This window comes from Sinocyclocheilus rhinocerous, unplaced genomic scaffold, assembly GCF_001515625.1.
Source record: "Sinocyclocheilus rhinocerous isolate Xijiao unplaced genomic scaffold, SAMN03320098_v1.1 scaffold184, whole genome shotgun sequence".
Taxonomy (NCBI): Eukaryota; Metazoa; Chordata; class Actinopteri; order Cypriniformes; family Cyprinidae; genus Sinocyclocheilus; species Sinocyclocheilus rhinocerous.
In genome coordinates this window covers 290,537-303,553 of record NW_015659717.1, presented here as the reverse complement: position 1 = coordinate 303,553, position 13,017 = coordinate 290,537, and the positions used below count along the sequence as shown (strand labels likewise).

Below are 13,017 nucleotides of genomic sequence, written 5' to 3'. Positions count from 1 at the left end.
ACATTTTTTTCAGAATTCTTTGATAAGTAGAAAGTTCAGACAGCAGTTATTTGAAATAGGAGTATTGTGAAACATTCTAAATGTCTTTGCGTTCACTTTTGATCTCTTTAATGTGTCCTTTCTGAATAAAAGTATTAATTTCATTCAAAAATATCAAATTAAATCCTACTGACTCCAAACCTTATTTGAACAAAGTTATACAGCGTATTCAATGACACTCCAATATCCCTTATATAATAATGACTAAATTATCCATCATCCAAAATTCATCACTGATGCAAATTTGGCCAACTAAAATAGTACAATAAATCAAAATAATCAAAGAAGGTCGGAGGATTTGAGTGACTCAATAACTGAAGGAACAAACAAGAGGGGAAATCCTCCATGGAAAGTGTTCAGAGGATCCATTAAAACAGCCTGTTCCTTCCAAGACACAAATGTAAGGGACTGTGGAGGGACAGCCGTTGTTTTGTGACAGCTTAAGAAAACCCTCACTTTTCATTTTGTTCCAGAATCTCTGAAAGGTCAGAACAAACGCAATACAAGTACGCTTTCACCACAGTTCAGTTAACATAAAAAATCCTGCTCTTTAAAAAAGAACAATCTTTGGTTACACGTCTTAAAGGAATAGTTCTGTTCAATGAATCTGATTTGATTCTCGAGTTTGACTCACTGGCTCTTTAGTACACATTTATTGTAATTGCATGGAAAATAGCAACCACTACATTTCTCAAAATATCTTCTTTGGGCTTAGAAATGACATGAGGGTGAGTCAGTGATAACAGAATCAGTTTCATTTTTGGGTAAGCTATTCATTTAAGGGCAAAATCTGTGTTTGATTCAAAGTCTAATAAAACATCAATGAGAGAGTTCAAGCACCTCTGCTGCTGCACAATGTCTATTGTCTTTTCTTCTGAAACTCTGTGAACATACTTTTGGTTTTGGAAGCCGTGAGCTGAAGGAAGGACAGTCACTGCAATTACAAACCCATAGTCTGGTTTTCCTCTCATCATGCTAAAGGGGACATAAAAATGGAAAACAGAATTTTTCTTCCTCTTTTGAAATAAGAGTCTGATGACCATGTGCTGATATTTATACAAAACGACACTGTATGTCTACACAGACAATTTTGTGAAACTAATCTGCAAAAACTGTTCAGAAATCATGGTGACTATGACATCACAACCATGAGCTCATTAACATATGACCACTGGTATGCTGAGATTAGCCAATCATAACAGAGGTCATTTACATCTAGAAGTCTTAAAGGTACAGTACAAAAAACAGCCCGTTTAATTGTACTGGGTAAAGTATTAAAAAAAGAAAAATGAAAAGGAAAAAAAAAAAACTTTTTGGTGCTAGAAACCTTGACTAACTTTATAAGTGATACAATTAAAATGTAGAATTTTTTTTAATATATGTATTACTTTTTAAAAATAACTGTTTTCTATTCCAATATATTTTAAAATGTAATTTATTCCTGTGACGCAAAGCTGAATTTTCAGCATCATTATTCCAGTCTTCAGCGTCACATGATCCTTCAGAAATTTTTCTAATATGATGATTTAACATTTTTTATTATCAATGATGAAAACAGTTGTTCTGGTTAATATTTTTGTGGAAACCGTGATTTTTTTTATTTTTTCAGGATTCTATGATGCTTAAAAAATTCAAAAGAACAGCATTTATTTGAAATAGAAATCTCTTGTAACATTTTAAATGTCTTTACTGTCACTTTTGATCAATTTAATGCATCCTTGCTGAATAAAAGCATTAATTTCTTCCAAATTTTTTAAAAGATAATTCTAATTATAATATAGGGTTGTGCCGATAGACGATAGTATCGTGTATCGACGATAGACAGAGATATCGCATGTGGCTGATGCCTTTGACGATAGCAAGACGATTATTATTATTATTATTATCAGGCTAGTAATACTATCTAATTAATATTAGGGCTTATTTGTTGCATTATATTTCTTTTTCCACGTTTTTACAGTATTGCCATTCTAACCAATCACACACGATTATGCTGAGCTTATGAATGCAATGGCCAATCAGAGGCGTTCAGATGAGCCATCACTGAAACAGCGGAGTTCTGACGATAGGACGATATGAAAATTGAGCATATCGCCCAACTCTATTATAATATAACATAATTAACATAATTAATAATAACTGGCTCAACCAATGGCGTGAGTTTGGGGCGGGACTATCTGTTTGAATCAGAACGGACTGTGTTCAAAAACAACCAAATATTTACAACTCTGTTTGGCGGCACACAAATTACACACTTCATTAATGCCAAAATGGAGAAAGCAGGAGTCCTTTTGAGCACTTATGAAGGTTTAGAGCCTGTTTGACAAGCCATCATTCAACCTGAGCGCTCTGGGATCTATCAGGAAACAGGGAAGCGAGAAGTAGAGCGATGTTTAACCTGAGGCACTGGAGGAAGGGTTGAGCACCAACGGGCTGGTGGACAGTATGGTCAGGACGGTGGCGGCCATCACTTCTTTATCAGCAAGACCAGAAGGCCTCCTGTTAAAAAAGAGAGAGCGAGAAATGAGGTTTACCAATCACTGACATCTTAAGACCTGGATCAACTAAAACTAATTACGTCAAGCAGAGCCAGATGTTAAGCGCACTCTCACATCAACATAAAACGGCACACATCTGTTAGGTGGGCCGCCCGGCCTTTCTCTCTCTCTCTCTCTCGGCCTGAGTGCCCGTTTTCTCTCGAGTCAGACTTCTCTCAGCTGTATCGCAGCTCCCTAGTAAAAAACACTAGCGCTTGGCCTCTGGTGTATGCCCACACAGCACGGCTCCATTATCAACTGTATTTATTCAGCGTGTGTGTGGGAGACAGTTCACTCGTGTTTGTAAATCAACACCAGGGTTTAGCGCGCGGCTGAATGAAACGCTCTGTTAACTGTTTAGGGTCTTGCTCACAGGTGAGATTCAGCTTCGAGTTGTGTATGTATACTGCGTGCACATGACTGATGGCTGTTATATTGGATTGCAGTGAAAGAGAGGGAAACCGGAGGGATTGTGGGAGATCAGAGAGAGAGGAGAGCGAGTGAGTGTTAACAGACATTACATTGAAATATTTATGCAAATTAGAAATGTTTAAATAAGATTACTGTACAAGATGGGACTGATGCGAATGCGATCAGTGGCATGTTGATTCAACAAACACAACTACACAATAATATCAAACAAATGTTATGTTATTATAAATTCATCTCTTGTCAAATGGAGATGATTTTGCTTCTAGTCCAAAGGGACCAAAAAAAAAAAAAAAAACCCTGAATTTTTTGTCATTTCAATGTATTTATTTGTACATTTGCATATAATTAAAATGTGTCATGACAGGTTTGATGTCAACTGCGATCAGTATGGAGCCATGTTGTTATTGTTAATTAAAATGAAAACAAACTAAAAATATTAAAATATTTTTTGTTAATTAAAATTATTTGCTTTGGCAAATAAGCTAAAATAAGCTGAAGTACTACAATTAAATGAAACCAAAATATATATAAAATAAATTTGTAAAAAAAAAAATTACAACACATAACAAAACCACTAAAATGTGTATATATAAGCTCATTAAAAAAAATAATACTATAATAATGATGGCCATATCTGATTATCAGTGAATAATTAATTACATTTTGGTCTGTTTATAACACAAAGTTTTTGTATGAGTATCTCAAAAGCCATATGGACTACTTTTATGTCTTTAAAAAAATTTTTAAAAAATTGTTTTTAATTACATTGACAACCCTCGTGCCCATTAATTTCTATTGTATGGAAAAGTGGAGCCTGAACGTTCTGCTAAACCTCTTTTTTGTCCTACAGAAAAACTATCAAATGGATTTGGAATGACATGAGAGTGAAAGAAGGAAATTTTTGGTGGTGAACTACTCCTTAAAAGTCAACTACCTATTTCAACATTCGTAATTACGTAATTTTTGAGCCACGCTAGAGAATCCGGCGAGAATCAGATTCTTCAGATCTTCTCCACCCTGAACACAGCAGCACTGATCTAAGCACAGAAACCGACACAATGCTAAGCTGTCTCTGTGTTATATAATCAAAAAAATCCCACTCACACTCCCTCATAATTTCATGAAATATGCTCCCTCTGCCCAACACACACACAAGCCGGGTTTCTGCCCCGCCCCCCTGCTTTGGCAACCCAACCAGAGCAAACTGGTTTAGAGTCGCTCTGAAAGCCAAGCCCAGAGACTTGGCAGGGCTGTCAAACTTTTTTCCTTTATCTGGGTCAACTTCCAAATATCTTTCTATCGCTGCAAAAGAAAAGAAAAGCAAGTAGTGGATTAGAAGCAGACAGACTAAGGAACATACATAAAATATGAAGTTCTGCCTAATATTTAGAGGAGAGGAGAGGAGAGGAGAGGAGAGGAGAGACTGTCTGCTTCTAGAGGCAAAGAAAATAACACACATTACAGATGACGGTACTATGCTGGTTTTATTAAAGACTGTGTGTGTGTGTGTGTGTGTGGAGCATACAGTCAGAATGAATATGTAGGTGTATGCTTGCATTTCTCTGTTTCCGACAGTCTTGATCAAAACACACTGGAGGTGGATTATGCTGGTATTTTTGGTATTGCATAAAAATATATATGTAGCAAATTATATTTAAAAGCAACACCCACATGCGTGCACACACCCACATGCACACAAACTCACACACACACACACACACGCTAGGGATATGCCGGTATCAAATTTTCATGTTGCGATTAATTGCTAATGCTTTTATTACGGTATACGGTATTATCACGATATTGAAATTAAGTTTTAAAAAAAGTGCTGTCATAATACAGTATAACAGGTTTAATAACTTTTTTCTTATAACAAAAATAACTGAACATTTAAATGCAAAATTAAATTAAAGTGCAAAAGAACTATAAAGACCAATAAGTATCACTTTAGCATATTCATTACCGTGATATATCGCATTACCGAATACCGGCACAAGTCTAACACACACACACACACACACACACACAATTCAGTCAGCTATCTAAATTGGAATATGACTAGACAGACTGCTTTTATATGGAATTAATTATAATTACTACATTACACAGGGCTCGACATTAACGCTTGTCCGGGACAAGTGAATGTTTTGGACGGGCAAGTGAAAGAGAAATTTACTTGCCCAATCGGACAAGTAACTTGAAAATGTCAATACCAAAAACAATAATAACTGCCTTTATTTGTGATATAGCCTTTGTTATAGGGGTGTGTGATATATATATCGTTTGCAATAATATCGTAATTGTTGTTTTAACGATGTGCGATTTGACATTATCGAGTATATTGCAAAAATCAAACAAAACACACCTACAGAGTGCACGCATATATTAGGCCTACGTAAAGAAGTCTAGTAGGCTAGACTAGCGCACGTGTGCGTTCTTTCACTGCATGATTCAGTATTAAAATGCATGAAGAATGTTCAGAAAATTCCAGATATGGGGGCAGAAAATTTATATATTTATATCATTTCATATAGTTAAACAATATCACACGGAGATCGAGTGCCGTTTTATTTATTTTTTGCTCCAAAAATCAGCATGATTACAAATGTGATTTTATACAACAGTTCAACAAACAAGAAGTTAATATTAAGAGACTTACGTTTTAGACACCATATTGCCTGTTTTTGTTCTAAAACAGAAATAATTCCAAACACAGCCACAGTTTTGCCACTTGCTTGAGCAACTTAATATATAGCTAAATCGAAGTAAAAGCAAAAGTAAAAAGCATTGAATAGTGTGCTGCTTATATTTATTGTGTTTAAAAATGTCTGTGAAAGATTGTATTACTGTACTGTGTAAAAAAAGAATTGCAATGCTGAAAAAGCATTTTCAGTAACAATGTTAGGATTTGAAATCAAAATAATGGATAAATGTTGTGTTTGTTGTAAACAGCCACAGATCAGTAGTGGACTCCTGTGTGAAAGCTGAGTCACCTAAGAGGGGAATTCCCCCCATTTTCAAAAATGAAATTTAGGCCCTGAATAAATGTCTAAAAATCCTGATTGGAGTATCACTATAAATAGTTATAAATGATAAAAAGAAGGCTTTAAAAAGATCGGTATCGGCAGATACTGCTTTCTGATCGGCGATCGGTGATCGGCCTCGAAAATCCTGATCGGAGCACCCCTAGGTTACCCGTCTCCACCCCCTGATCCCTAAACCTACCAATCTCCACCCCCTAGATGTGGATCCAACCACGCCCCCTGGATCTTGTGTTCTGCAGTGAGGGGCTACTGGTAATTTGCACTGCTCTTGGTAGATTGCGCTGGTCATTATGGAAATGAGATGTAAATCACCCGCAGAATTTTCCCCTCCCATCTGCGCTTTTTTGGAATTGCGCTCTTAACGCTAATTTGCCCTGTTTAATAAAGCTGGCCCTAAGAATGTCTCAGAATATCCCAACATTTTTACTAGCAATGTTGTGAACAGTATTGCTGGCTTTTTTTTTTTTTTGGAAACTGTGATACATTTTTCAAGGATTCAATAATGAATGGAAACAGCATTTAATTGAAATAGAAATCCATTATAACATCATAAATGCCTTTACTGTCACTTCTGATTAATTAAATGCATACTTGTTGAATAATATATATATATATATATATATACATACACCACATATTGTTACATATTGATGTCTTTACTGTCGCTTCTGATTAATTAAATGCATACTTGTTGAATAATATATATATATATATATATATACATACACCACATATTGTTACATATTGATGTTACACACACACACAATATATAACTTCTAGTGAGTATTTTGTAATTTTAGCTCCCAAAAGTAAATCCACATAATGATTTGGGAACGAGCGCGAGGATATCAGAAACTCAAACGGATTCTAGCACCAGCACTGTTTTCTCTGACCATCTCCCTCCCACTCTGTTTCTCTCACACTCACACACCGCCTGCTTTCCTGCCTTCCCGCTTCTCCACGCTTTTCCCGAAAAAGCTCTTTATCACATTCAACTGTATGATTCATGCGTTACCATATTCACACAAACACATTCATAAACACGCCGAGAGGGGCTTAGCAAATCTGTGAATGTGTGTGAGAGATAAATGAGACTTACCGGAATCTAATTTCCAGCATTAAAGTCAAATGTAAGTGTGCGTGTAATGCTACACCAGCAGTAACTGTGATGAATTAACCCACATCCTCTAATCACTCTGGTCGACAGCATCTGCAGGCCTGTGTAACACAGCGTCTAGATTTTGAGTGAGCAGAACAACATAATCTAGCCTAGCGTCTACACGTGTTGATTATAATGGGACTGATCTAGTTTTGTGGCATGTTGATTTGCAGTGGTAAACTGTAAAATCCAGCCTAGACCCAGTGAATTTAGTGACCGTCTGGCCGCAGGACTCGTTTGTACTCCTGTCAGAAATAAACTTACACGTCTACGGTCACATTCCTCCAATTCTGAGGAAATGAAGTATAGATTATGATTGAAGAGCATTTTCTCTCGGTTAGCTCTAGGTTATATTAGCTGAGAGTAAGCAGCTCTGGTTTGTGTTGTGTTACAGTTATGTGCCATTGTTACAATGCTGTGATGACAGTTTTGTGGTGGCTTGTTGGAAACAGATTTTTTTTAGCGGATTCTGGTGAGAGGCGTCTGGAAACACAACCGAAGATTTATGTTTGATCCAGAAGCAGAACTAACTGAAAGTAGTACTTTTTCTTAACCGTGACCGTCAAATTTCTTACACTTACTACGACTGTAGGGCACTTCACCCTTCACATATGTGAATATCATTTACTCATCCTCATGTCATTCCAAACCTGTGGGACAAAAAAAAAAAAGAATATCCGAACTGTCCTTTTCATTATAATGAAAGTGAATGAGGAGTGAAGCTAGGTATCATAAAAGTATCATAATAGTGGTTCATAGTTCATACAACTCATGTGCTATATTTCCAAGTCCTTTGCAGTCATATGATAGCTTTGTGTGTGAAAAGCGACTGAAATTGAAGTTGTATAGATCAGTGTTTCCCAACCTTTTTTTAGTCGCGGCACCCTTTGGAAATTTTAACAAACTTGTGGCACCCTACAAAATTAATTTTGTCACACCACGTGAAAGTGAATCCTGAGCGGTGAAATAATTTTCGGCAGCCAAAATTTCGGTGCATCTCTGATTATTGGCGACATCAGAAATGGATATTATATAATAGATGCTTTTTTGAACATTTTAGCAATTTAAAAATGTTAAAAAATGATTTTTTTACACGGCACCCCTGCTCTCGACAGACGGCACCCCAGTTGGGAAACACTGGTATAGACCACCTAACAGCACCAGTCTTTATTCAATTTAATTATGAAGAAAGTGACCGATATTCTTAAAAAATTCATCCCTTGTGCTCTATGGAAGAAAATAAGAAAATGAGAGTGAGTAAATGCCAACTGACAAAAAAATTTTTTTTTTTAAATCGAATACAAAATTTCCATCATGCGACCTTCATCAGGCATTGTGTACAAACCAGAAATCAAACACACCTAAATTTAAAATTCAAAACAGTCAATGAGAGCATCATTACCATCAATAATACCCAGTGACACACCAGGACAAGAAAGTGACAACCAAACTCACATCAACAATCATCTATCCATCTATCTATCTATCTATTTATCTGTCTATCAATCTATCCATCTATCTATCTATCCATCTAAATAAATAAATATTTTAAACAACTTTAAGACAAGTTATGCATTATGCAAAATTTCACACTGGGCATTTAAACAGCAATTTGAAAAGTTCTAACTGCCAATATAAGTAGTAAATCAGTTGTTATGTTGTCGTTTTAGTTTTTATTTTATTCATCTATTTCTTTCTTTATTCATTTGCTTGTTTGCCATACTGCTTTCCAACCTAATACAAAGTAAAGTTGTGCTGTCATGGCAGATAAAAATGCATGCGAGAGTCTGCAGACTGACTCTTAAATGTCAGACTTATCAATGACTCCATGTGACTTAATCAGGTTTGGATGAAGCTTATTCAGAGGACCTTGTGGAGAACTGTGTGTGGTCATACAGATCAGTCTGATTGTACAGGTATAGAGGACACTTCATTTGTGTATAAGCTGTTATGTGTGAATATGTCTTTGAATGTGTAAGGTTTTGTGTGTGTGTGTGTGTGTGCAGGATGGAGCAGGCAGTGAGAAGCACAGCTATAACTCCCACGCCTCCGAGCTTCAGTCTCCGCCCTGCTGGCCTGCTCTGTGTGTGTGTCTGGCTGCACATGTTCACTGATAGAAGCTCAAGTAAACAGAACCGGCCCTGCCTGATAGCACTCCAGAGAGCAGCTCCATTACTGACAAACAGCCGCTATTGGCTGGAGTGAAGCCAGCACCTCACTGAGAGAGAGAGAGAGAGAGAGAGAGAGAGAGCCACACTAGATCTCTGTTCCATCATGTTATAAGATAATCATTTCAGTTACATTAATACATCTGACTAAATTATTATTAACAAGAAAAACATGTTTTACATTTTCTAAAGTAAATATGTGTAAAAGGAAAAAAAAGTTGGTTGTTTTTTTAATGATCAAAAAGTTAAATATTTGATCAATCCAGTAATATAGTAATATATTTTAAAATGTAATTTATTCTTGTGATGCAAAGCTGAATTCTGAAGGGACCTACAAGAAACACCCCAAACCTGCTCAACTGTGTAGCATGAAGGAAGAGCAAAACAATTAAAAGGAAAGAAATGTGAGAAATATGAAGTGAATGAGTCTTCTGTGTTTGTGGTTAGATAGTAAACAGATAATATTTACCTGTGAGGACTGACATACTCTCTCTGAGTGTCTGTTTATGTGTGTGTGTGTGTGTAAATAAGGTGTGCGCTGTCACCCCGCATGACAGACACAGACAAACACACACACACCTGATCCTTCTCCTCAAATTGCTCGAAAGAGTTTTGACTCTGGAGGTTTAATATAAACATAAATGTCTTTACTGTCACTTTTGCTTAATTTAATGCAACCTTGCTGGACAAAAGTATTAATTTCCATAAAAAAAATAAAAAAAACTTATTTCAACTTTCCTCAATTTGTACTTATCCATTTAAACTTTTCCTCAAATTGTTATGCTTTTAATATTTTATGTTTTTATTAGGGCTGCACGATAAATCGCATGCGATATTTAACGCGCATCTTATCAGTAAAGCCGGTCAGTGAACAACGGCTCTGTGTAGTTAATGCTGCTCAATGTGAAAGCACGCACGTGATGGAGATTTACCGCTGATTACAGAACCGGCTTTCTGACAAGATGCGCATTAAATATCGCATGCGATTTATCGTGCAGCCCTAGTTTTTATTTTTATTAAACTAAAAAATGCAAAAGCGTGGCATTTTCACTAGTGGTCAGACTTTTGGTGCCGTCCTGCAGTGCATGCTTTCATTGCGCTGCTTCATGCATTGGTTTGGTTTGTCTCTGTTTGGTTCAGTGTGTTTTTCAGGAAGCAGATATGTCACGCCGCTTGGAAGAGATTCAGAGAAAGCTATCTGGCCTGCAGAAAAGCGCACAATAAGCACTGAACATTGTGAGCGGTATGCTAAAGTTAGCAGCACACACACACACACACACACACACACACACACACACATCATTCTTCCTGTGGTGTGTTGAAGACACTCAACCCCTTGTGTGACACAGAAGTGCAATTTTCTTCACAATGTTGTCCTGACTGTTGATTCAGGACCCTTGTATGACAAGATTTACTTCCAAATAATTTTGACTTGTCCATCAGTTTGTAAATACAAACTAAACTCACATTTAGGTAGATCTGAAGTCGCTTGTAAGAAATGAGTGGGGTTTAAGCAGACTAAATGATTGGAGAAATCCAGCAAACATCACCAAAAGATCCAGTTTTTGTTTTTTTTCTTTTTTTTTGGATTAAGTGTTCATAATAAAATCAATAGCATGAATTTAGAAAGTAGATAAGGTAAAATTTTATTTAATGACAACTTCGGATAAATCAGTGTTTTTTGAGAAATTTCTGATTACTAAACCTCTGATCATTTTCCAGATCATCCAAATATATGAACATGAATCATAACTCAAATTGTAAGCCTTATTAAATGGAGGTGTGCTGTTATTATATATATATATGGAGAGTTCATTTTCAAAAACAGATAACTCCGTTTTTAACAATTCTCAGGAATCAAGCTTTTTCATTGTACATTCCAATTAATCTCAATCAAATTGCAGTTGGGTTATTTTGATTAAGCTAAAAAATAACTTTAAAAAACAGAGTTATCTGTTTTTGCAAATAAATTCTTCATATATATATATAGAGAGAGAGAGAGAGAGAAAGAGTTAAAAATAGAATTGTATTTTAATTTGTATTTTTGTTTTTACTCGCATTAAAATTTACTGTAACATTTAGTAAAACATCTTAGATATATATCTATAAATCTATATCACTTTGAAAATGAAATACAAAAATATTAGTAATTTTACAATTAAATAAAATTGTTTTTATTACTCATTTTTTATTTTAATGTATTTATTTTACTGTATTACAATATATTTCTCTTTTCTATAATATTATTTCATAATATCTCAATATTATAATCAATAATCACAATAAAATCATGACAATTTTCATTTGACAGTTTTAGTGAATTGATCAATACGACTAATATGAACGAGGTTTGAACCAACCCTAAAAGGATTTAACACTCCAAATATTTTTTTTTTCCTCCAGCGTTTTTGTTTTTTGATTATTGTTTTTGTTTTTTTATGTAAATGCCCTCCCAACAAAATCATAACTCTAAATTAATTTTCCAAATAAAGCTATTTAAAGTCATCCGTTGCAGAAAACTAAAATATCTAAATATCTATATCTATAATCTTAAAATCTATATTGATTAAATATTACAGCCCAATATCTCCAATATCATGTTTATAGCATTTATTTGTGGTTGGGGCCACATTTGAACAAACTGAAGGATGCTTTGACATTATTGCTAATGGTAATCAACAGCATACCAAAGATTCCATCCACCATACTCGCTTGTAAATAACCCATAATATTCCTTTAAAACACACTGCTCCAGGGACGTCCACTCTTGGTTATCAGAAATAGTTCAAAGCAGCTGTGAGAAGAGCGCACAAGGGTCAAAACTGCAGTCCCACGGCCTGACCTCAGATAAACTAAGCATGAGAAAACAACAGCATGCATGACAGAACCAGTCATCTGAGCTAGTTATTAAAGTAGCATGCCAGGATACCCCTGAATGCCCTTTCTTCTAAATTTTTGTGTGTTTATTTGTGCAATTTTTCCCAGAGGTTTTACACATTTCGGCCAACTGTCCTTGTTGTGTCAACCAGAGAAGTCCTTTGAATATAGTGTGTGGGAAGCATGTTTGCTTCTTGCTCTAAAGTCCACAGCGTATGACCTTGGCAGAGTTAGAAAGCGTACAGCATTCCTCCATCTAGCTGGCCAGTGTTTTCTTTTATTCACTTCTTGAGCACATGTTAAGATTTGAAACGTTTGCAGCTCCACGTGAGCAGTGAGTGTTTCATACATGATCTCTCTCTCTCTCTGACATGTGTTTTCATTTGTCTCCCTCCCCCGCGACCCTTCAGTTCTCTCCCATTCAGCCCCTCATTTTCACTCCATCCCACGCTTTCGCCCGAGAGCGGAGGGGCGCTACACCTCCCCCATCCCCTCTTGCTCAATGCTGATGGACGGATAGTCACGGATGAGATCCAGCAGTGTGTTATGATCCATTAAGATCCACTTAAACACAATAAGATGTTGCAGGACTTATGGGTAAACCAGAGATGTACTATGCATTCGTCATTGTCATCGACATGTGTAACTTAGTCATGTTTTCTAAGAGCTGTCAATTGAACAATATGCCAATAATTGATACAAAATTTAACGTAAGTAATTATTTACAGAGATGCATCAATATATTCATTGTGTTTAATACT

General features: G+C 35.9%; 1 protein-coding gene across 2 annotated transcripts in view; it reads right to left on the bottom strand.

Moving 5' to 3' along the window:
* The window catches only part of LOC107724195 (zinc finger protein 704-like), a 67,935-nt gene that overhangs the window by 23,115 nt on the left and 31,803 nt on the right, over window positions 1-13,017 (bottom strand). For both annotated transcript variants that reach the window (XM_016533020.1, XM_016533021.1), the window contains exon 3: window positions 2,438-2,538. In XM_016533020.1, the coding sequence (XP_016388506.1) occupies window positions 2,438-2,538 (101 nt within the window). The remainder of the gene's footprint in view (window positions 1-2,437; window positions 2,539-13,017) is intronic.